General features: G+C 51.5%; 1 protein-coding gene across 1 annotated transcript in view; it reads left to right on the top strand.

Annotated features, from left to right (window-relative positions):
- Window positions 1–785: 785 nt before the first annotated feature.
- Window positions 786–24,512, top strand: part of EXTL1 (exostosin like glycosyltransferase 1) — a 46,912-nt gene continuing 23,185 nt past the window's right edge. The window contains exon 1 of the mRNA XM_074934412.1: window positions 786–3,431. Within this exon, the coding sequence (XP_074790513.1) occupies window positions 2,497–3,431 (935 nt within the window). The 5' untranslated portion in view covers window positions 786–2,496. The remainder of the gene's footprint in view (window positions 3,432–24,512) is intronic.

A 24,512-nucleotide genomic window follows, 5' to 3' on the forward strand; every position in this document is an offset into this window, starting at 1 on the left:
CTCTCTCCCTGATAAAAGACATCTTATGGGGACTTCCCTGCTTCTCCTCTAAAACCAGATCTCTGCTCTGAATACTCAGAGGCCATGCGGGATATTTTCCCTCTTCCTGCCTACAGTGAACGGCTAAGAAGATGCCCGGGGTGTGTGAATTTTTCCTGCTCATCCGATTCTGTGAATAAATCGCTGCCAGGACTCTTTGGTGGCAGGGCGTGGGGAAAATCCCCCTTACAAGCAAATCACTATTAAGTCACCTAGGAGGTGGTGGGGGTTATTTAGCTTTCTCTCTAAATAAAGCCAGGTCTGATTCCATGCTGGCTCGGGGGGACGGAGAGAAGATCCCCCTGGCACTTCCCTGGGCCAATCACATCACTGTAAGGGGTGCAGGTGGGGAATGAATCACCTGGATTCCCCCTATATATGAATCCCTGTTACGACTAGCCGGTGCGTGTGTGGCGGGGGGCGATTTATAGGCTCTCTCCCGAGTCCCGACCAATACAATGCCTTTGTCAGGCTTAGGCTCCCCTCCCAGGCGCCTACTGGAGGGGGCGGCTGCACCCCCATTGGGACGGGATGAGACAGGAGCAGAGAAGACCCCCCTGCCGCACACGCAGCCCCGCAGAGCCCCTTCTTGCGGGCGGGCGCCTAACAGCCAATCGGAGCGCAAGCCCAGGATCTTTCCAGGCCCCTCCCCTCTTTTGCGGCTCGGTTAGGAAGGAGTTAAGTAGAAGCCCCGCCCTCTGAGGGGCTGGGGGACGAATGAGAGACGAGTGGGCGGGGCCGGGATGGAATGTTGTGAAAGTGGCATTAGAACGCTGTGTAACAGCTGCTGCTTGGCAGCCTGAGAGGGAGAGAGGCAGAGAGAGAAGTAGAGAAACAGATGACTAGACCCAGATAGGTAGCTAGAAAGAAGCACAGAGGGATCAGAAAGAAATGGAAATCAAAATAAATAGAGAAAGAGAGAGCTCACGATAGACACACACAGAGAAAGAGACCAATGTAGACGTACTGAGAGACGAAAGGCGATCAAGCCAGATACATACCCAGAAAGAGAGCAGGATAAGTAGTCAGCAAGAGAAAAATAGAGGATTGGGGAGAAAAAGGTATAAATGTAGTTTAATAGAGAGTGATAGAAGAGGAGGTGAGTGGAGAGCAAGAAGAAATTAATCATGGATTAGAGAAGAGGACACGGAAACAGAGAGAAAATAGGCAGGCAGAGAGAAAGGTGACTAGGTACAGTAACTAGGACATGTTCTGTATAAATATGTACATGCCATACATGCACACAGAGGTAGAGGGGGCTAATTACAGAAGGTAAGATGAGAGAGCAAGTTCTTCATACACCCAGAGAAGTGGGAGGTAAAAAAAAACCCCATACACGTACAGAAATAACTCTCCACTCAGAGAGAAAGGGCTAACCAAAGGGGATAAAGAGAAAGAGAGAGCTTAATAACAGGCAGAAAGAGCAGAGAGCTTACTCCTAAAAGACCTCCAAAGACTCTAATGAGACTGAGGATGTCAGTATAACTCCGATCAATTAGTGACCAAGAGCTGCTTTGATCATCTGTGGAAAGGGCATGGGGACATGCCTTCAGCACTGCGATCTCTTTAACTGGAAATGCTCCCCAAACACAGCAAGAAGCTAGAAGTCAAAGCTCCACAGACAGAACAATCGAAGGATAGCAGATTGGAGCCCCGGCTGCTCTCTTGAAGCTCTTCAATGGCAGAGGAAGTGGTGATCTCTATCTATGGACCATTGAAGGTAAAGGGGAGACTGAGATTAAAAGCTGTCAGAAGCGGAAAGGAAAAGATTTCTAAATGAGAGCATTAGAGTGAGCCACTCAGAGAGACATTTATCTGCTGCCTGCAGGAAAGTGTAAACTTTTGATACATAGAGAAGTCTGAAGGGACTGGGGCAAAAAATCCTACATCTGAACTAAAACAGTGAAGTGTGGGGGAGCTGATTAAAATGACACAGAGTATTAACCCAAGAGAAAGGAATGGTGTAACCTTTCTCTCCAGGGGTTTAAGAGCCAGGCCAAGCAGTGGTAGAAAAATGATCATTGCTTAACACAATTTCATGCTGAAATAAATATTGCATTATAGAAGACAGAATCAGACAATTTGGAAATCTTATATGGCGTCAAGAAATTGAAGGGTACAGAACCGAATGGTGCTGGGGAAGCTTTGCTATTAAATCTCCATGGGAGGAGAACAGATTTTAAATAAGAAAAGCAAGAAGAGTCCAATTTGAAGTGTGTGGTGCTGGAAATGCTGGAAGAGCCTACAGGTTAATACAGTGCTCCGAAGTCCTGAAAAAGACAGGATACAAAACACATGCTCCGAATTGCTCCCACTCCAGTTCAGAAGCTGGCATTGGCTAGTGGACTTTGGATTGCGAACTGAGCCCACTGGAATGATCTTCCTTTCTGAATCTACCTGCTGATTAAATTCACCTCCTCCTGGTTCAAATGAGGAGTCAGGGTCCCAGATGAACATATGCAGACCAGGAAGAAATACATTTTCATAACTTTCTTTGCCTCTTGGCTTCTGCTTTTCTTCTTTGGAGGAGACCAACTAAGACGCCTGGCCTTCCTCTCCAGAAAGAAAGCCGCAGTGCTGAAGAACTGGCCCCGCTGGACGGACAGGTCCCTCCTCAAGAGCTTTGCAGATCCCAAAGAACTTCAGAGTGATGGAGGCCACCACAAACAATCCGCCAAAGCCAGAAGGGAGTCAAGAATGAACATCTATAAGCACAGCAGGTGCCGCATGGAAACTTGCTTTGATTTTTCGAGGTGTGAGAAACATGGTTTCAAGGTCTTTGTCTACCCCATGGAGAGAGAGGATCCGGTGTCAGAAAGTTACCTCAAAATAATCACATCCATTGAGGAGTCCCGATACTACACCTCCAACCCAGAAGAAGCCTGCCTCTTTATCCTAAATATTGATACTTTGGATAGGGATCATCTCTCCATCCAGTACGTTCACAACATCAACGATAAAATCCAAGGTTTCCCTCTATGGAACAACGGCCGAAACCATCTGATATTTAATCTTTACTCAGGCACCTGGCCGAATTACACAGAGGATCTGGGCTTTGACATTGGACAGGCCATCCTGGCCAAGGCAAGTTTTTATGTTGAGAACTTCAGGCCTGGCTTTGATATCTCCATCCCTTTGTTTTCGAAGGAGCATCCTCAGAAGGGTGGAGAGAGGGGCTGGCTGTACCAGAACTCTGTGCCTCCTAAGAAAAAGTACAAGTTGGCTTTTAAAGGGAAAAGGTACCTGACTGGCATTGGTTCTGACACCAGGAATGCATTACACCATATCCATAATGGCAAGGATATCATCTCCCTGACCACCTGCAAACATGGCAAAGACTGGGAGAAACACAAGGACACACGCTGTGACAAGGATAACTCTGACTATGAAAAGTAAGTCATTACTGATGTTAAGATGTACTCCAATCATTACTGATGTTAAGATGTGATTTATGGGTGAAATCCCTAGGGGATGGAGGAAACTCCATACGAGCCGAGGCTCTGGACCAAGATAGATAGTGCACTGGAATGTAGTTAGCCAATGAAAATGCAAAGACAGAGGAAGAGGGGAGGAAAAGATGTCTCTCCTGGCTGAGAATCAAATCCTCCGCTGATGTGAATGGCCACTGCTTCATTGGCTGTGATGATTTACACCAGCTGAAGATCTGGCCCTGAAGATTTCGAGTCACATAACAGACAGGGGTAATTTCTCTAGTCATCTTCCCCCTTCCCATCCCGCTGTATAAATCACTGCTTAATTTCCGTGATGGGAAGTGAAATGCAGGGCGTGCCTGTTCTGTATTAAAGTTCAAATAATCTAGTGAGAGCTGCTCTTATCTGCGATCAGCGCAGCTGCCCCCTAATAGGAGATTTGCTTTTTTCCAGAATTCCGGCAGAGAGGAATGATACTTTCTCCCCTCGTCCCCCGCCCCAGTATAAATATTTTTATTGGAGCTGAGCCCAGACTAAACCCTCAGAGCTGAACACCCCCTTAACGTGGTGGTGCTTGAAATCTGGATCCAGGCTTTCAGCCCTTGGCCCATAGCAGTGCCGTGGCTGGTGGAGAGGTTGTTTTATCGGAATACTGATTCTAGGCAGAACTTCTTAGTTTGGTAATGACGGGGATTACTGCTGAGCTGTTGCAATGCCGTGGTTGTTAGAGTCTTTACTCACTAAGATCACATCTACACTCAAGCTGGAGGTGTTATTACCAGCTCAGGTAGACATAAGTGCGCTAGCTTTAATTGACCTCGCGGCTAAAGATAGAAGCATAGCCATGGGGGTGAAGGCAGCAGGATGGCTAGCTGCCCCAAGTACAATCTTGCCTGGGACACTAGGTACTTACTCGGGTGGCTGGTCTGTCCTGTGTGCATCTGGCTACCCAAGCTGGAAATTCCACCTTCAGCTTGAGTGTAGCTGTACCCGTAGGTGCGTCTACACTGCCAAAAAAAACCCCAATGCCCCTAGCAGCAGTGAGTCTCAGAGCCCGGGTCTACAGACTTGGGCCCATGCAATGGCACTACGAATAGCAGCGTAGACGTTCCCGCTCAGGCTGGAGCCGGGGCTCTGAAACCCAGCCAGGGAAGCGAGTCTCAGAGCCTGCCCCTAGCCCAAACGGAAACATCCACACCTTAGATGTCATAGCGCGAGCTCGAGTCTGTAGCCCTGGGCTCTGAGACTCGTTGCCATGTTTCTGGGGTGGGTTTTTTTTTTTGCAGTGTAGACGTAGCCATAGAGTCTGATCCTGAGCGGTGCTGAACGGCTACGTGTCCCATTGACTTTACATTGAGAGCGCTTAGCATCTCTCCGGAGCCACTCGGCTCCTTGAAGGGCTGTAGCTGAGCGTGCACTGGTTCAAGTGGGATTTTCCAGCAGCGCTGTGTTGTGACGTCAGGCTCAGCTCAGTGCCACCGGGCATTCTTGTGACTGCAAATGATCACTGACCGAAGGGTTCCAGCAGCAGGAACATTCAGGTGAGGCGAGATTGGCTCCAGGGCATGAGCCACCCGCTAACCGATGGTGGTGGTTAGGCAGACTCCCCCTGCGGGCAGGCAATTCTATAATTGTTCACTTTGGAGTTTCTTGGCCCCACAGTGGTGCTGGTCCCCGTTGGAGACAGGATTTTGAATTAGATGGACCCCTGGTCTGCTCTAGTCCGGCAATTCCTGCATTTTAATTTTCCTCTGAGCTGTTATTGATGATGGTTGTCAACAATGAGTCACTCTCCTGACGGTCTATGTGTGTGCGCACTCCGATCCAAGGTTTCGGTTCAAGCCCGTTGCTATCAGTTAGCAAGACGAGACCCAGCAGAGGGAGTCATTAGACATAGTGGAATAATGAGAGGAGAATAAGGACTGTTTTGTCCCCTTACTTTTATACTCCATCAGCAGGGATCCCAGTGGGAGTTGTTCAGTCAGAAGTCCTGATGCCTCTAGTTTTAAATATAAGGGATGAAATTCTGCCCAGTAGATTCGAGTGGGCATTTTATACTCCACAGGCAGCCAGGCACATAGCAAACAGACTTCTGGCACTGGTTGACCACTACAGCAGTGCAGGTCAAAGTGTGCGATGGATCCCAGGATGCGCCTGCCCCAGCTGTGGGTAGCTTCAGATCAGCTCCAGAGGTTTGAGAGGCCATGTCTGTCCCAGGGGTGGGTAACTCTCATCTAGACCCGGCTTTGCAGTCTGAATGTACCTCATCCACCGAGCTGGCGCTCTGAGTCCCCAACAAACATCTGCACTGACCATGTTCCCTGCACTGCTCTTCCCTGTCTGTGTTCTCTCCATGCACCGTCCGTCAGGGTGTCCCCACATCATGCTACTCCCCGAGGCTCTTGGTGGCATCACTGCAGTGGTCCCCTTGCTACGCTCTCTCTTTCTCTAGCCTCCCCACATCCTTTTGCTTTACCTCCATTTCTGCCTTTGCTATGCTGCTTCTCTAAACCCTCACCCGGCTCCCCATGACGCCTCCTCTCCATGCCCTTGCTGGGGCACCTTAGATGGCTGAGACGGGATGGATGCAATGGCTTCCTCTGGAGTATCTCAATGCCACTCTGAGCAGCACCTAGTAGAGGTCATGGGGCTCTGCACAGAGTCCTAATGAGTGAGGCCCCTCTGGACTTTCATTTCCTCCCCTTTCCTTGCCCTGAAATCCTGCCCAGCACCTTCCACACAATCTAACTGAATGCCAAACTCGGCCACTTGAGCCCACCTAGGTAGCAGTTGCGTTGGTCGGCTCCTGCTCTCGTTGAAGCCAATGACAAAGCTAGCACGGGATGAAACCCTATACGTACAGCACACCAGAAACACAGCCGCCTCTGAGGCGGGGGGCAGCACCCAGTGTGCCGTGCAGTGCTGGGGGGAGGGAAAACGCTGGTTAAAGACCCCCTATCCTCTCTCAGAAATAGCCTGGGGACCTTTGACCTTTGCCAGCTCAGTTCTCAAGGACTGAAAGACCCTCACACAGTAAGGTGCATGGGACTCAGTATAGCTACCTCCCAAGGCAGAAAGGCTGAGACAGCCTTGGTAGGGTTTGAAGAGGTGCATCCAGGGAGTATCGCCATCCCAAACTGCACACCTAGCCTATTGAACTAACTCCTCCAGCTGGGGTCGGGGTGTCATTATGGATCATAACAGCGTCACTAGGTTTGCACATCCCAGGGATGGCTCCGCCCGTCCGCAGCAATTATATCCTTTAGTGCAGCACTGGGAAGAGTTTTTTTTTTTGTGGGGGTGGGGGGGTCCCATTCATTCTCCGCTCTCTTCCCCAAGGGGAGGGGACAGTTGGTGCTTGTCAGATCATAGGAGTCTTGGTAGTGGCAGCTCCCAGGGGCCACACTATGGCTGCTAAGCCCTGGGGAAGATATATACGTTGGTATTTTTTAAAGGTCTGTTCAATATGGTTTCATTAACTAAAGATCATTAGTTCCTCGAGCCGACTCTAGCTAAGGTTTAATAAGGCTACTGGCTCTTTCAAACACTGAGGATCTCGCATTCAAGTAGTGACTGGGTTCAGAACAACGATTCTGGGGGTTGGCTGCTATGGGTACAGGATAGAGTGCCTTCCTTTGCCTCTAGATCACTGGTTGGTAGGGATAAAGCCCATAACCGTCCGAGGGCTGGTGAGCTTCCTAGCTGTAGGACTCACACGGCTCCCATCACTGTCATGTCCGAGCAGCTCCTGATCTGTCATGTGTTTGTCTTCATACAACCCTGTAAGGCAAGGCAGTGCTGTTATTCCCATTGTACAGATGGGAAACTGAGGCAGAGAGGGAGGAAGTGACTTGCCCAAGGTCACCCAGGGAGTCTGTGGCAGAGCTGGGGATCACACCCAGGCCTTGTGAGTCTCAGGCTGGCACGTTAATTGCTGCCAAGCTCTCCCTAGTGGCCAAGTCTCCACATCAGAGCCCCCTTTGTTGGCAGTCTCAGAAGATGCCAAGGCTGGAACAGGCCTTAAGGCACTGAGCTACCTCCCAGGCTGAAAGGTGGGTCCTGTCTAGATCCGGGTGAAGGCAGCTAGCCTGGGAAGCGGGCACTTGCTAGTGCTCTAGCTTCTTTTGATGATGGGTAGAAGGCAGCGCTCACTGAGAATATGAGGCCTGGCACCAACACGGGCGGAGAGGATGGCTCTCTCCAGAGCCCACCAAGGCTTTCTGTCCTTGCCCTTCTCTGCCCAGCGACAGATGCCCTTCAGCAGCCTCATAATAGATTCGTAATATCTCCGTCTCGCAGGGAGATCGGATCAACAGGAAAGGCCTCTCAGGGCAACAGCATTAGAGCCATCGTCGGCCGCTAGCATTAGGAGGTAGCGGGAGGTTAATATGTGGCCTGCGTGTGTCATCAGGTGGAGCAGATTATCAGGGGCTGCAGGGAGACTCCGAGGAGCCAGGGAAATGAGAAAAGATCATCAGAATTCCAAAGGCGCCTGGCAGTCTCGCCCGCCTCGCAGGACGCAGTGGCTGAAGCAGGAACTCCATGAAGGCCTCTCCGTAGCCTGCCCCCGTGGGGGGCGTTTCCCTGTGTGGCTCAGAGGGCCGAGGCGACCGATTCTGTTAACTGGAAAGCCACCAGAAACCCAGCCTCCCAGGTCTCGTGCGGACTGGCGAGAGGAGATCGTGGATGGATCAGAACGGCAGAGACATCCAGGGCGGTGTCAGATCCTGCCCGCCAAGCGGGTGGCGAGAGCTGCCACATCAGGTCCCCGGAGCAGTGCACCCTGGTGAGGCTACCAGGTCCTGCAGCTTGGCATGGCAGAGGGAAAGAGGAAAGCAGCCCTCGCTGAGAAACAGGACCATGGAGCACAGGGCAGCCCTGATCAGGGTTCTTGCGTGGAAAAGACTAGAAGGGAAAGGGGCCCAGAAAAGGAGAACCCACTACAATGGAGTAAAGCATGACCAAGGCCCTGAGAGCCTGCAAGTGGATATGGAGAGTCGCCATGAAGGGGTCCCCATGGGAAAGGGGGTGCTGTGACTGGACAGGGCTGGGTCTTCCTGTTCCTGCCTCTGCCACAATCTCCCTGCGAGAGTTTGGGCAAGGCAGCTCTCTGCCTCATTTTTCCCCTTTGTAAAACGGGAGCAATAACACTCGCTCAGGGTGTGCACTGGGGCCTTGCAGCAGCTCAGCCCAGGCCAGGATTTGGCCCAGGGTCTAGAAATGACTGGTGAAGCCTCCCACTCAGAAGGGAATGGGAGCAGCCTAGACCCACTGCCAAGCCCGGTTGAGAATCAGAAGGAAGGAGTGGTTCTTCCCTCTCTGAACACAGACGGTGCTCACGAGAACCTCATTGCAGTCAATGGATTTGCACCAGTGCACGTGAGATCACAATCAGGTCAAGGGTGTTTGTGTCAGGGGAGCTTAGGGAGAATCAGGACAGGTCACCCCCTGATGTGCGTTTCCCGATCTATTTTCCAGGGGCTGGGGTCGGGATGCCTTTGAGGATACCTGTGGTCTTGGACAGGCACATCCTAGGGTGGCTAGCCCCCCGCCCCCGCTGCTTGGATAGGTCGCTTCGTGCTGGGAATCAGACCCGCAGCTCAAAGTGCGGATGTTCCTGAAGATCGGGGGAGGGATAGCTCAGTGGTTTGAGCATGGGCCTGCTAAACCCAGGGTTGTGAGTTCAATCCTTGAGGGGGCCATTTAGGAATCTGGGGCAAAAATTGGGGATTAGCCCTGCTTCGAGCAGGGGGTTGGATTGGATGACCTCCTGAGGTCCCTTCCAACCCTGCAATACTATGATCCTGAGTCACAGAAGGTTTAGGTACTCACCCTCTCTGAGCGCATCTGTGTCCTCCACCTCTGGCGAGCGTCTCTCTCTGCAACTATTTCAGGATCCCTTGTACTCCCAAGAGACAAAGCGAGGGTTTATTTCTTGTGCACATGACAGAGGCATTGTCAGCCTGGAGAGCTCTGCCTCGTGCATAATTAAAACACCCCTTGCCCTGGAGCGCTAGATATGCCTCTAGCTCAGTAATTGCTATCCCGAGAATTAAAATAAATGGTGTATTAGTTTAACTACCCGGCCACCTGCTGGATTTCACCTCCTGTCAGAGGCCAGGCGCTCTTCATGTCTCATCCATCACAAAGGGAACAGTTCCCCAGGAATTAAAATGCCAGCCCGGCAGGAAGCGTCCTCGGTACAAGGAGGAGAGCGTGCACGTGGGTAGCAGCTAACGTGCGTTGGTTTGGGGAGAGGCTTATGAGAGCATGAGTCCGAACGTTTGTGCAGAGGCCGCAGGAAGCTGGGACACAGGCCAAAGGAGTAATATGGCATTGATGTGAATGTCCCAGTGAAGGAAGGGAGTTGTTTCTGGTTCCTTCCTGAGAACAGTAAGCTCGGACTCCTGGGTTCTGTTCCTAACACACTGGGCAAGTCACGCAGGCCCCCATTTACAAACTGGGTGCCCAGATTCCCAAAGGTATTTAGGTGCCAACTGCCATTGATTTCAGTGGGCTTTAGGCACCTAAATACCTGTGAGGATCTGGGCCTGGGTGCCTAAGGTTAGTCCATATTTAGGCACCTGGATGAGGCCTAAATAGGGGGCAGGCCTAAATAGGGGGTGGGCAGGGATAGCTCAGTGGTTTGAGCATTGGCCTGCTAAACCCAGGGTTGTGAATTCAATCCTTGAGGGCCCATTTAGGGATTGGGGGCAAAAATTGGGGATTGGTCCTGCTTTGAGCAGGGGGTTGGACTAGATGACCTCCTGAGGTCCCTTCCAACCCTGAGATTCTATGATCTCACCAAGCACTGAGCCCCAGCTGTTTTCAGGGGGAGCTGCTGGGCACTCAGTCCTTTTGAAAAAACTAGGCCACTTATTTGTGCATCTAAATGTGAACTTAGGAAGTTGGCTTTAGGCATCTGCAGTTTAAAAATCTTGACCCAGGACTCCTGGGTTCTGTTTACGACTATCACCGATCCGAGGCAGTTCTTTTAGGCCAAGCTTGTCAAACCAGGCTACCTAAATGCATATGCAGGCCTGCTTTTCAGCCACACTAAGCACCTGACTATAAAATGTGGGTAGTATTTCCCTGTTTCATAGGGGCTTCATTCATTAGTCTGAGCAGGGCACGTTGAGATCCTCAGATGAAAGGCATCATAGAAATGCTAGGGTTAGTACAGAAAGAGAAAAATCACCGTTCGGACAGGACCAAGCTCAGATCTTCACCAGAAGGAGCTTTGGAAAGTGAAACGCCTTCCCCTCCCCATACTCAAGTAATCCAGTAAAATGGTTTGCAAGCACAAGAAGATTTACATTGAACAGAGGATGGAATTAGACTTATGATACATGGGGAGCACCTGGCCGACTGGCAGACTGACATATGGGATGGAGTGGAAGGGTTCACTCCACAGCTGGGATCAAGGTGACAAAGGGCTCTGAGAATGGGTAGAAGGTAGAAAACTTTGATACATTTCCTATTTCCCTAGCCAACAGTAACCCTTGCTGCGCTGCACACTTTTAAGAACTGGCAAGGTTAAGAATTGACATTTGCATTGCACCCTTCCTCCCTGAGTCCTCCCCAACATTGGGCCAGATTCTGGTGTCAATCCAGAAGAAATCATAGGATCATAGTAGTTAGAAGGGACCGCAAGGGTCACCTAGTGATACAATGTGAGGGAAAGGGGAGATTTTGACTAAGGAAGCTGAGGCAACCCCCCTGCTCCTCTGAAAAGTGCCCTGGGATCTTTAAAGTCCATATAGAGCAAATGGGAGCTTGGTTTTTAAAGGTTTCATTGGAAAGATCTGCACCCAGTAAGCTGCCTGGAACCGAATGCAGATCTACCCTGGAAAGATGAAGGGCTGAGCGTGTGAGGAATATCTAAGAGTTACATTATTTAACAGGGTTATCCAACAGCCATCCTAGGACTCTGCTGAGCTGTGGGCTCGATCCTGCACTCCTTACGGGGCCAGACTTCTATTCATTTCAACTGCCGCAGCAGGCCCTGTGTGAATGCTAAGTGCCCATGTGATCATGCACGGACACTTGCAAAGCAGAGCAAGTGAAATCTTCACATTGATACGGAGGGCCAGATTTTCAAAGGAGGCACAAGGCCAGGGGAGCAGCTGGAAACCCTATCCGTGCCTGTGGGCCAGCCCCCGTTTGGCACAGATTTGCCAGCCCACTGGGTGAGGGCTCATTGTGGCAGCACCACTCTGGACCTTCGTGATGTGCAAAGTTAGGCCCCAATCCTGAGCATCCCCCACCAACTTCCGTCGGTCGCAGCACCTTTGAGGCGCCGCTCCGCGCTCTGCAGGATCAAACCCAATTTAACCCAAACCAGATCCTTTCAAAAAACAAAACAAAAACCACCTGGGAAAAACAACGTACATAAAGAAAGACAAACATTTTGCAGCCTCCTGAACTAAACAGGCAACATGGGAGAAGGCCCTGGGAGAAATGATTGATTGAGCTTTATTTCAATCACAGCTGTATCGAGTTAATCCTACCCTAGCCTTTCTGATCCTCAGTGAAAGCCAGTGACGCCACAAACATGTTCACAAGTTGCTCCTGTCTTGGCAGGACAATACTGGACCCATAATGCGTAAGTATTTCTGTTAACAACAATAATTTGCCTTTATGCAGCGCTTTAATCCCAAAGGCTCTCATGGCACTTTGCCAGCTCTCTGGGCACTGCCTTGCAAAATCATCGGGGCAGCCAATTAGCCCAGGTAGAAGGGGGGGGGATGAAAACGTTACAGGCCTGGTTTCTTTTACACCAAAGCTCCTTTACGCCACTCTGCCAGTGTAAAGGGGCCTTAAAGTGGACATCAGTGTAATTTACGCCTATTGGAAAGGAGAATCAGGTTCCCCTAACACACTGTATTTCTCTAGCACCTTCCACCTGAGGACTTCAGAGCACTTCACTGGAATTACTTCACTCCTCTCTTTAAAAAAAAAAAAGGTCTTTGCCCTCTAGCTGGTGGGGATAAATGTTGGTTTTTAAGAACAGATTAAACACCTGTCAGGGATGATCTAGATGTACTTGATCCTGCCTCAGGGTGGGTGAATGGATCTCCATGACCTTCGGAGGTCTCTTCCAGCACTCCATTTCTGTGATCAGTGAATTCATGCCTACCTGGAATGTGAGGCTTACAACCATTTTACAGCTGATTAATGGAGGTCAAGGACTACGCTGGCCAAAGTGGCCTCATCAGATACGCCTCAGTTCTGGGTGTCCAACTTGACACCCCTTGGGCCTGATTTTCAAAGGTGCAGGGCCCCCGCAGTCCGCGTGGACTCCAGTGGGCCTGGGGGAGAGGGGGGAGAGGGTTCAGTGATTCTTAAAGTCAGGTCCCAGGTGGCCGAGGTTGGGTACTTCAAATTCGTGGCCATTTAAAAAGGGATTGTGGCAGCACCTCTGTTGACCCACTGCTTTGAAAAATGTAGGGTTCAATCAATCCCTACCATCTTCCACTCCCACAGATGTCAGCAGGAGGTAAAACAGGGGCATGTCTGTGCTGCATGCTTACCGCGTGTCCTTACACATGGTTTGGCCCAACCTCCCCAGCCACCATCCACACACACGCTTATGTGGCCTTTGAAGCCATGTTTGCTTGCCCAGAGCAGGCAACAAACCCCAGCTTTCCCGCTTCCCAGTCCCCTTGTCTTTGACTAGCAGCCAGACCATCCTTGCTTCCCAGTAATCAGTTGTATTGCGCTCACCTCGTTAAAATATCCTTCCCCGTGCGGGGATGGGTGGGAACAGGCAGGTCGACGCCGGTGGAATTTTGCTCCTGTAGCAATGCTAACAAAATTGCTTAATGGAAACGGCCTCACCCTGATACCACCCCTCCCCGCCCAGCACATTACACATAACTGCGCCTGGCAATGCATTTTGCATACTAGGGTATCTTTGCATGAGCAGCTGAGATGAGGCCAGGACCATTACGAAGGGAAGATGAGCAATCGTCTTGTCTGAGCTGGGAATGCGACGACGCTGTCCTCTGAAAAGAGACACTGTCCGTAGCACAGATTCATTAAACACCCGCAGATCATCGGCGTCAAGAATTAAAATGGGCCTTTGCTTGCACGTGAGTGCTGGAAAGCGCCGGGCTGCCCCTTTGGCTGACGTAACATCGGTACATGCCTTGTGAGCCCTGGTTTGAGTGAGCCTAAAAAACTCTTTGGAGGCTAATCTTGTGAGGCTTGTGAGGAAGAGCGGTGAGAGAGGCATGATCTAGCAGGCTGCATGCTGACGTGGGAGCCAGGTACTCCCGAATCCTAATCGTGGCTCTGACACACTCCTCTGTGACCCTGGGCAAGTCACCATGGCTCCCTGCCTCGGTTTCCCCACGTGTTAAATGCAGATAGTAACCCTAAAATCCTGACAGTCAGGAATCAGCTTCTCCAGGGTCCCTCTCCATCCCCCAGGGGTTATTGTACAGTGTCCTAGCTAGTTGTAGGGCTGGAAGTGCAGGGAAGCCAAGAGCCGGTCCTCAAAAGCCCTATTCCTCAGTGCCCCTCAGCAGCTTGGTGCCCCATAAACTCTAAGGCTACTCCTCACATGATGGCCTGGACATATGAGCATGATCATTGCTGGCTGTATCTGGGGGTAATTGGGTGACATTGGGGTCGGGGGGTCTGGGATCACTGGGTGCTGCGGGGTTGCTATTGAGTAGTTAAGTACTCAGTGAAGATAAAATGCATCTCATTACTGCTAGCCTGTCCTAGGTACAAGGCTTGATAACACTTCCCTGGCAGCTGGCCCCTTGGAAAAGAGAAATGTACCAGATTTACGTACCTTCTGCCCAGCCACCTGCAGAAACCAGGATATTAGTAACAGTCGCCATATGGCGTTTAATGAAAATATCACTTCCATTAGATCTAGGCAGGACACGCACTGGCCCGGCTGTGCTGCTTGAGGAGGCAGGCGGGATCAAATCAGGAGCTGGTAATCTCCAGCTACAGGAAGAAAACACTGATTAAAAACAAGAGCCAGGGCTGGCCTGATGGCCCAGTGTTCGCTCTTCCTAAGATGAGGGCTTGAGTCCCGATCCAGGGCTCGTGAGGTCTGAGCTCGTAGAGATGGGTGTACTTTGGACCCAGCACACTCAGTCTCTGGGGAAGGGGAGGCTGTGTCTGGTGACACTCATAGCAGTCTATATCCAGTGCAGGGGCATGGTGGGCTCTGCATGGACTCCCACCAGGACAGTGGCCATGTGACGTGACAGCCACAGAAACCAGCATGTCTCTTGTGGATGCCCCATAGCTGCTTGGAAATCTTCTATTGGGCTCCCTCCCCACCCTGCGCAGCTCCCTCTGCAGGCAGGGCTAGAGCACTGTTGGTCTCTTGGCATTCATAGAATATCAGGGTTGGAAGGGACCTCAGGAGGTCATCTAGTCCAATCCCCTGCTCAAAGCAGGACCAATCCCCAATTTTTGCCCCACATCCCTAAATGGCCCCCTCAAGGATTGAACTCACAACCCTGGGTTTAGCAGGCCAATGCTCAAACCACTGAGCTATCCCTCCCCCGCTAAAGCTATCCCTCCATTGGCAGACGGTGGACGTTTTGGCCTGTCGTTTTCAGCCGGGCTCCCCAAAAGTGGTCACAGAGCGGACAGCTGCGTCCCGAAGCACACCTGTGGCCCATCCATGAACTCTCAGCCCTCAATCCCGATCTCACTGAAACCAGCAGCCAAACTCCCACTGAGGTCAGGGGGACCAGGCTGAAACCCTCCCACAAGAATGGGTCCATCCATGGCAGTTTCAGTTCAATTTTCTCATGGTATCAGCACCAATGTTTCTGCAAACAAATCTTAACTCACCAAGGCAGCACTGGGTTCTTAACCTGTTTTGGTTTATTGAGCAGCTGCCTGCCCCAGACCATCGGCATAGAACAGCTTCATTAACCTGGTGCTTGAAAGTGGATGACCTAGAATCTGTGACTCATTGCCTTTAATGAGAAGAAAATGTAATGTGGTCAGAAAAACAAGGCAAAGGGGAGATATGGGAGGAAAAAAACCACTTTCCAGTTATTGAGCCTATTAGAATTTACTGTCCGCAGATTCTCAACGGGAGATGTGTTATTCCTTTTGTATTTTGTACATGAAAATACAGTCGAATTGGGTAATAAGGGTTAATCTGGGCAACTGCTCATTTGATTGTTAGGGCCAACAGATTGTCACCTCCAGAGCTGTAAAATAGTGATCTTTCCACATCAGCCACACATAGCTATGCAAAATCACCATCCTGCCAGGACCAGATGAGCTCTGCTGGGCATTTTAATGTCACGGCAGGTCAGTCCGGTTATAATTGGCTCTGATTGTCAGCTCCCGGAGGCACTAAGGTCCTTTATCTGCAGCCGAGGGGCACCCAGACAGGTGTGAAATTCATTCCCACCTCTGCAAGCATGGCAGAAATGACTCTCAGCCTGGCTCTCACAACTCACTGATTGGTACGAGGGAGGGGCAAACACCCTGGCTGTCACGGCAGGAAATGGCTGTGGGAATGTATGTTTGGTCTGTAGGGGCAAGTGGTCTCAGATGCATTTCTTTGACAGCGAGACAGTGAACTCAATGTAAAAGCCCAGTGGAGACAGGCGCTGTATTTTACCTCGATGTAGCCAGCCATGGTAAAGCCCAGGTGGAAGGTATATAGGGTTGACCTCAACTGGCTACATCAGCTAGCAACGAGATCTCAGATTTTCCCACTCGTGTCTGTGTCTCTTTTGATTCTGAGGGTTTTCTCCAAAACCCACAGGGCCAGATTCTGAGTCATGCTAAGGCCCCTTTACACCTCTCCGGCAGCGTAAAGGAGTAATCAAGTGTAATTTGCACCTACTCAAAGGCATCCTTAGGCTCCCAGGGATGCGCAAAGGAGCCTCAGGCCCTTAATTAGACATTTGAATTAGGGTGACCTGATAGCAAGTGTGAAAAATCAGAACGGGGGTGGGGGGCAATAGGCGCCTATATAAGAAAAAACCCCAAATATCAAGGCTGTCTCTATACAATTGGAACATCTGGTCCCCCTAATTTGAATGAAGTTACGTACGGGGGATAATCAGCCAGGGATGGGCAGCTTTAAGGTAACAGAAGGCCACAAAATCCACAGAACCCTTTGGGGGTCAAGGAAGAAGCCGCCTTTGCTGTCCTGGGGCAGCTTGGCCTGGCGGCTACTGCTGCTGCGAGAACACATGCCAGAGCAGCGAGTCCTGCATTGACCCACCGTGCCGTGTGGCATCCACCTGCCCGGCCATAATCCCTGAGGCAGATGAGTCTGTGCCCCCTGCCAGAGGCCCCCCCCGCCATTCGGTACCTTCTGAGCAAGTGCCATCCCCCAGGGCCATCCCAGAGTGAGACTGGGGGAAGCTGCCCCCTCAACCCCCCCAGGCAGCGGGAAGAGCCACCTCTCACCGTTCTCTTCTCCCTGCTGGCAGCCTCCTCCCCTCTGCCTCGTCCGGTTGGCGGGCCAAATAAAATGCTCTAGCGAGCTGGATGCGGCCCGCCTCAGCTGCCCACCCCAGCTGCCCACCCCTGATCTAGGATGACTGTGTGACTTAGGAACCTAAGTCCCATTTTCACAAGTGATCTGGGCCCTTGGGGCTGGATTTTTAAAGGTACAGAGACACTTAAAGGTGGGATTTTCGTGGCATTTTCAGATGCCCCTCATTGAAATCAATGGAAGTTAGGTGCTTAGGTGCTTTTGAAAATCCCTATATAAATCTTTGAAAATCTGGCCATTAGTTAGGTCAGTAGAAGAATCCTTCCGCCCACCTAGCTGTGTCTTCACCAGGGGGTTACGACAACCTAGCTACGGCGCTTGGGGTGCAAAATCTTTCCCAGCCCTGAGCGATGTAGCGACATGGATGTAATTTTTAAGTGTAGACCAAACCTTAGACTCCTCTTACCCTCCTCTGAACACCTCCCACCATGATGGTAAACCTTGGGCCTGGAATCGTGTGGTGCCGGGGTTGGGGAGATCTTCCTTCAGCAGGTTCCGTGGTTTACCAAGAATTGTTTTAGGTTTTACGTCTTAGAAATATACGTGTGGTCCTCGTTACAGACACTTACCCCGCCATAATAAAACCTCAGGGGTTCATCCATCATCTACAAAGAAAGCATTTCTCCGGTTCTTCTTCTTCTTTCGTATAGCTTGGGTAGGTAGCAACAGCTACAAATTTATATCTAAGTTTGATAGCCAGCACTTTGCTGCAGCAGTGAGCTGGTGAACGTCCTGCAGGGCCCCGGCAAAAGAACGAAGGGGACACTCAGATATGATATGCTCCATCGTTTGTGCCTGGTGACCACCGTCGCATACAGGTGTTTGCCTCGTTTTCCATTTAAAGAGGGTTTGTCCACATCTCCCATGAGACGTCCTGATGCTATTCAATCTGCACCAGTCAATCTGCACAAATCAAAAGCTGGTGGTTTCTCAGCAAGATCAACGATGAGCGGTTTTTGAGCGGTCGAAAAGCTCCATGTGACTCTCCACAGAGCCTCAGCGTTGAAGTTGGGCGTAAGGGTCTTGATACAGTTCCATAAATGGTTGTGGGGTTTTAATCTCATCTTTGGTGGGTTCTGCAGGTCATGGTACAGCAGGATCCTCACGTTTGCAGTGACCTAGTGGAGAAAGAGAGATGTCTGAGCAGCTCTTCTAATCTATGGAGGCTGGATGTGCAATAGGACTGGGAGCCAGTTGACTGGAGTCGATTTGAGCACCCCTGACACTATGCGCATGGCATTATTGAGTTGAGTGCCCAGGAGTTAAGTGTTGCTGCTGTCAGACACACTGGCACACACTATTCAGATGCAGGATATACCAAGGCAATTGTTGCAGTTCGTAAGGTCTGTGGACTGGAGCCCAATGATGTTCCCTCCAGTTTTCTGGTAAGCGCGACACAAGACCTGACCTTATTGCGGGTGTTCTCGAGGTGCCGTTGAAAGGTCAAACTCCGGTCCAGTGTAACGCCCAGATACTTTGACACTACATTGCACACACACCGGAAGGGGGCAGCAGGTCTGGTGCTAGTGGAGGAGGAGGGGCAGGAGGCTACGCACACGCTGCTCTTGCCCACAGGCACTGCCCCCCAGCTCCCATTGGCCAGTTCCCAGCCAATGGGAGTGTGGAGCCGGTGCTCAGGGCAGGAGCAGAGCACGGAGGCCCGTGGCCCCCCTGCCTAGGAGCTGGACCTGCTGGTCACTTCTGGGGTTCAGTGCGGTGCCCCAGGACAGGTAGGGACTAGCCTGCCACAGCGCCGCAGCACCACCAACGGGACCTTTAACGGTCCAGTCGGCAGTGTGGACCGGAGCCGCCAGGGTCCCTTTTCGACCGGAAACCTGGTCACCCTAACCAGGCCTCAGATCCAGGAAATCTTTCACCCATCAGCTTGGAGAGGTTACCAGGCCTACAGTCTCAGGGATCTTCTCTCAAAGGGCGTCTTCCTCCAACTGGCCTCTGGTAGCCTTTTATCAGGCCAGGTGCTCGTTAGTCAATTAACTGCCTAAGCAGCTGGCTGGCAGCTCATTGCTTAGAGGTGGCCTGAGATGGGCTGGTTGTCTTTAAAGAAGCTCTTCGTGGGCAGACCGGGCCCTGACACCCGCTTAAAGGGATCAGTCACCCACCCTGGGACAATCAGACATTCACCTAGAAGAGCAGGGTTCCGTCTTGCCCTTTGCTCTGGCCCTCGTTCCTTTACCGGTATGGAGCAGCACTGACTGGCTGCCAAGCAAGCTGGAGCACAGCACAGGGGAAAGGAGGAGCTTATGGGAGCCCTGCTAAAGCAGCCGGTGGTTTCACCTGCAGGAGAGCTGCGAGGCAGGGGAGTGAGTGGGAAGAATTAGCAACTCAAGGCTCCATAGCCTACAGACACCTCACCTCTGTGCAAACTCTCTCCTCTCGCACAAAACCCCACCAAGAACCGTTCTGCGGCTGGCGCCACGGGGCTGTCAAACCACTGGAGAGGTGATTAAGCCCACTTTGCCTGGTGGGGGAGCGCCCGAGCTGCCTGTGGACGGGCTTATTTGAGAGCAGTCCCCCTTCCCCGAAGCTATGAGCCCAGAGCAGAGAAACAAGTAGAGCGCTCCCGTTCGTGCGATTCCCAGAAAACACTTGGAGTGCTTGGTCGTCGTGATCTCAGCAGCTGCTCGGAGAACGTTTGGAGACCCTCACACCCCTAGAGCCCCCAGTAATTGTTCAGGTGGGATGAAAAATACTAATGCTGAGACAGCCAGCCTGGGCTAGCGCCTAGCACCTGGGTTCTCCTCTAGCTCACGTACTCATCTGGCCCCCGTTATTACCATGGTGTCTGGGCACCTCACCGTCTTTAATGTATTTCTCCTTGCCACACCCCTGTGAGCTAGGGCAGTGTACAACAGGGACGATAGAACAGAGCAAAGTGACTTGCCCAAGGTCACGCAGCAAAGCTATGGCAAAGGGACTTGAACCCAAGTCCTAGGCAAGCAGCCCAACCACCATGCCTAACACTCGCCTCTGCCACTGACTTGGGGGGATGGTGAGAATGGAAGCGTTCCAGGGCACAGGCCAGGCCATCCCAGATCCCTTTACAGCACCCGGTAGATTTTGGGTGCTCCTGTACTAATAAGTGATGAGGACCCTCGCAGGGCCTCGTTTTCCCCATCTGAACTGCGAGGATAATGGTACCTGGCCACCCACCTTTGTAAAGTGCTCCCAGCTCTTGGGCTGCAAGGTACTTCTTCTGTCGGCAGTGATGTTGTTCTCATTAGCTAGCCAAGCACATTTCATTGCAACCACTGATCCCGCAATGGTCTTAAAGGCACAAGGAGACCTGGGTCCTTTGCTCAGCTGTGGCACTGATGTAATCGTGAACAAGCCACTAACCTGCTCCCTGCCTCAGTTTCTCCATCAGTAAGATGAGAAGAATATGGGCTTTCCTCAAAGCGGGGTGGGGGTGGGGGGGGGGGAGAAGGGATCTCTTCCAGGTGAGTGGATAGTGCCTAGAATTCGTATGGAACGTGCACACGGTAAGATGCACCCAAGCCAGAACTCCATCTCTAAACACCCCCAAATCTTTGAGGAGGCTGAGATCAAAAGCAGATCACCACCATTATAGGGGGGCCTAGTAACCCTAACCTTGCTCAGTGCCCCATTGTGCTGGGTGCTGTGCAGAGACAGTCCCTGACCTGGAGAACTTACAGTCTTAATAGGTGGGAGGGGACGTGGAGATGAAGCAAGTTTCCCCTAGTCATGCCGTCGGTCAGTAATAGAGTAGGGAACAGATCCCAGGTTAGCTGACTCCCAGTCTGGGGTGCTAGTCAGTAATCCTCGGTCCTTCCCATTTGGCTTTCTTTTAGTGACATCAAGGACACCCCACCCATCTCCCCACATTTGGTGAGACTGGCTCAGAACTAACAACCCAGGCCCAGTCCTCTTGCTCCCAGAGGCCAGAGAGGGCTGTACCAGGCCCTCACTCCCGTTCCTGGTTCAGTCTCCTACCCTAGAGGTCTGGAGTATTTCCCCTTTCACCCTGCAAGCGAAGCGAGAGTAGATAAGTGGCTGCTCTGTTGTTAGCAGGGGAAACATGGGCCTAGCACGGCAACAAGCTGCCTGGCTCTAACTTTCCAACTGCATGTAACACATGCATGTTACTGCATGCATCATGTAACCTGCCTCCTTCCAGATTACGCTCCAAGCAGAGGAAGGGCTTGCAAGCAGCTCAGGCTCCCCTCTGCTGCAGGGAATTGCCTGCACAAACAGGTTCTGTGCCCTGATAAAGCGCGTCTTGTAGCATCTTTGTTCTGCTGAAGGAAGAACGCTGGTTTAAAAAAAAAAACAAAAAAACACCAACCCTGCCCCCCCCCCGATGCTTTTTGGAAAAGCTCTTCTCGATCCAATTAGTGAAACCCACCGTCATCACCCCCCTGGCCCCTCATCCTAGACCTGCTGTTTCGCTTCTGAATGACAGGAGCGGATGAACAGAGATCAGAGTTTATGTCCCTCAGGTTGTACGAAAACAGGGAAGCACTGAGGATATTATTGCTCGGAAACCACAGAACGTCAAGAGCAAAGTGTTTCCATAAGGCCTCAGCCCTGCCAGCATCGGCTGCCACTTTCTCATTTCCCTGGCTGATAAGGCTGACCTCTGACAGCCCTGAAAACACCCCCCTTTCCCGCTCTCTCTCTCTGGGTACAAATACCCCTTTTTCTCTGGCCCTGTAGAAGCATGAGATCTCCCCTTCTCTCTTCTTTCCATGGTATAAATTCCCAGCAGGATGGGAATGAGGGTAACAGCCAACTCCTGAGTTGCCACTTTCCTACCTGGCGCTTCCAAGTGAAACTTAAACCCCTCTTCCCTGCAGCTTTGCTGGAGCCGGGGCCTGAAGTTAGTTGCATGTTTCTGGAAGGGGAAATTTTTTACTTCTTAATCCGGCTATGTAAACCACAGGCTGCAGTCTCCTCAGTCCCAGTCTCCTGGGGCTCCGAGAGTGCAGAGAAAGAATCTGGGTTCCTTTCAGGCCGTCTTTGGTTAAAATTCAGCAGTGGCCAGAGCTGGCTGCTGCTTCTCTGGAGACTCACGGAGCCCTTGGATCTTGAGTTATGCCACAAATTGAAAGCATGGCAATGGCAGAACATTCGGTTTGGATGCCACGTCTTACAGAAATCGCCCTGGCTCTTGCATGTTTATAGCAACAGCTGTTTCATGCCCAGCGCCCTTTCCTCATCGAGCTGAAATATCACCTTTGTTGGGGTCATTCCTTTTCAGTGGCGAAACACCTTGCAATCGCGAGAATCGCAAGCTTGAACTGTCCTCCTTTGAGGGTTTTAAAAAAACATTAGGAAAGAGTATGGCCCAAAGCAGTGGTTTTCAACCTGACCATGTTGCGGGGGGAGGGATAGCTCAGTGGTTTGAGCCTTGGCCTGCTAAACCCAGGGTTGTGAGTTCAATCCTTGAGGGGGCCACTTAGGGATCTGGGGCAAAAATTGGGGATTGGCCCTGCTTTGAGCAGGGGGTTGGACTAGATGACCTCCTGAGGTCCCTTCCAACCCTGATATTCTGTGATTCTATGTCTAAGATTTCCAAAAGGGTCTGCACCTCCATTCAAAATGTTTTAGGGGTCAGCAAATGAAAAAAGGTTGAAAATCACTGGTCTGATGGCTAGCACAGTGGCCTAGGGGACAGGACAGCTGGGTTCTAATCCCAGTTCTGCTACAGACTTGCTCTATGCCCTTCATGCCATTGTCCGTTGTATCCATTTAGATTGCAAACTCGTCAGGGGAGGGACTGTCTCTGGCAGTGTTTGTACAGCACCTAACACAATGAGGCCCTGGCTTTGATGGAGGCACTACTGCCAGGCGAATAATAGGGCTGGAAATATTTTCCTATGAAAAACTTTGAACAAAAGGGAAACTTTTTTTTTGTCATTTCATTCAAAATTTTAATTCCACCGAGTTCTTCCGATTTTCAGTGCAATGAACATTGCCAGCTTGTTTTAGGATCTGAAAGAGGAACAGGATCCAGGGGCAGCTCTTTGATTGGTTTTATTTACCAGCTAATTAGGATTTTCCCCCGGAGGCGCGAGCAGCGGAGTTGAGAGAAGCAGCCCTGCCCGAACAGACTGCGGCTGGCATTTAAGCTTCAATCATTTTTGGGGGGGAGGGAGGGAAGGAAGAGAGTTTCACTTTTGTAGCCTTGTAAACAAGTTCCGTGATAGGCTCCGTCTGAAATGTAATCGCCGGCACCTACACAGAACTTTCTGCCTGAAGCAGCGGGTACTAGCCACTGCTACTGGCCTGTGGATCACTGGGTCCAGGCGGCAGGACGAGAAGGAACGGCACTCTACATCCAGGGGCTCCATCCCCACAGTGGGTGGGCACCTGACAAATGTGGGTGATTTATCTTGGGGCTGTATTAGTCCTGCTTCACAGGTGGGGAACTGAGATTAAATGATTTGCCCCTCTTGGGGGAGTCTGGGGCTGCACTGGGATTGGAACCAAGCCCTCATAAGCCCCACCTGAGAGCCTTAGCCCCAAGCTCATGCTTCCGTCTACAAAGCCTTCACCCCCAGCTCACTGGTTCAAATCCCATCCCCCTCCACAGCAGCGAAAAGTCATTGCCCTCGGATAGCTGTTTAGTGGCCTATTGGAACGGAAACATAAGATGCAAGCCAGTTTCATCTGAACAAACATCATCACCAAGCCGCTGCCAGAACAAGGGGTGCTAAGTGGCTGCGTTGTTGGCAGTCCAGGCCTTGGGGCCACGCACGCCACGGAAACTGAACTCCCCGCTCAGCCCCACAGATGAGCCGAGGCACGTCGGCGGGGTACGGAGCGCCTGCTTCTGCTCTGAGGAGCCCTCCAGGGCTGTTACGCCAGCATCTTTCCCCAGCCTGGCATTAGCATCTCTTTTTAAATAGCCAGTTCCTGGTCTCAGCTCCTCTTTGGAGAGAGACTGTAGTGGGGTCATTCTGATTTACACGGGGTCATGGAGAGCAGCATCCTGCCAAGCGGGGAGCGGGTGTAGCGTGGACACAAGGGGACAGACTGTGTGCTGAGCAGAGGTGCACCTGCCGCAGAATCGTTGGGACGGGGCTGGAGCGAGAAGACGCGACTTCTGCTGCTGTCTTGAAAGGGGCATCAATGGGACGCCAAACCCTCTGTGAAGGGGATACGGCTCCCTCTGTGCTTCCCCAGGGTGTGTCTACACAGCGATAAAACCCCACCGCACCGAATCTTAGAGCCTGGAGCAGCTGACTCAGCCCTGCAGCCTGAGCTTAAACACAGCAGTGAAGACATTTGGGCTTGTGCCGAGCCTGGGCTCGGAGACTCCCCCGCTCTTGTGGGCTCCCGCCCGATCCCCAAATATCTACACTGCCATTTTCTAGTGCCACGAGCCAGAGTCAGCTGACCTGGGCCTGCCACAGCTCCATGGCCATGCAGACGTAACCCCGAGATTCCTCGTGACTTGGTTGACTTCAGGCAGTGGAGTATTTGGCCCAAGTGAACTAAAATAGGGCCTCAAAAATCATGCCTGGTGTTTGCAGGGAATTGGGCAGAAACGCCAC

The sequence above is a fragment of the Natator depressus genome, chromosome 19 (genome assembly GCF_965152275.1).
Source record: "Natator depressus isolate rNatDep1 chromosome 19, rNatDep2.hap1, whole genome shotgun sequence".
NCBI lineage: Eukaryota > Metazoa > Chordata > Testudines > Cheloniidae > Natator > Natator depressus.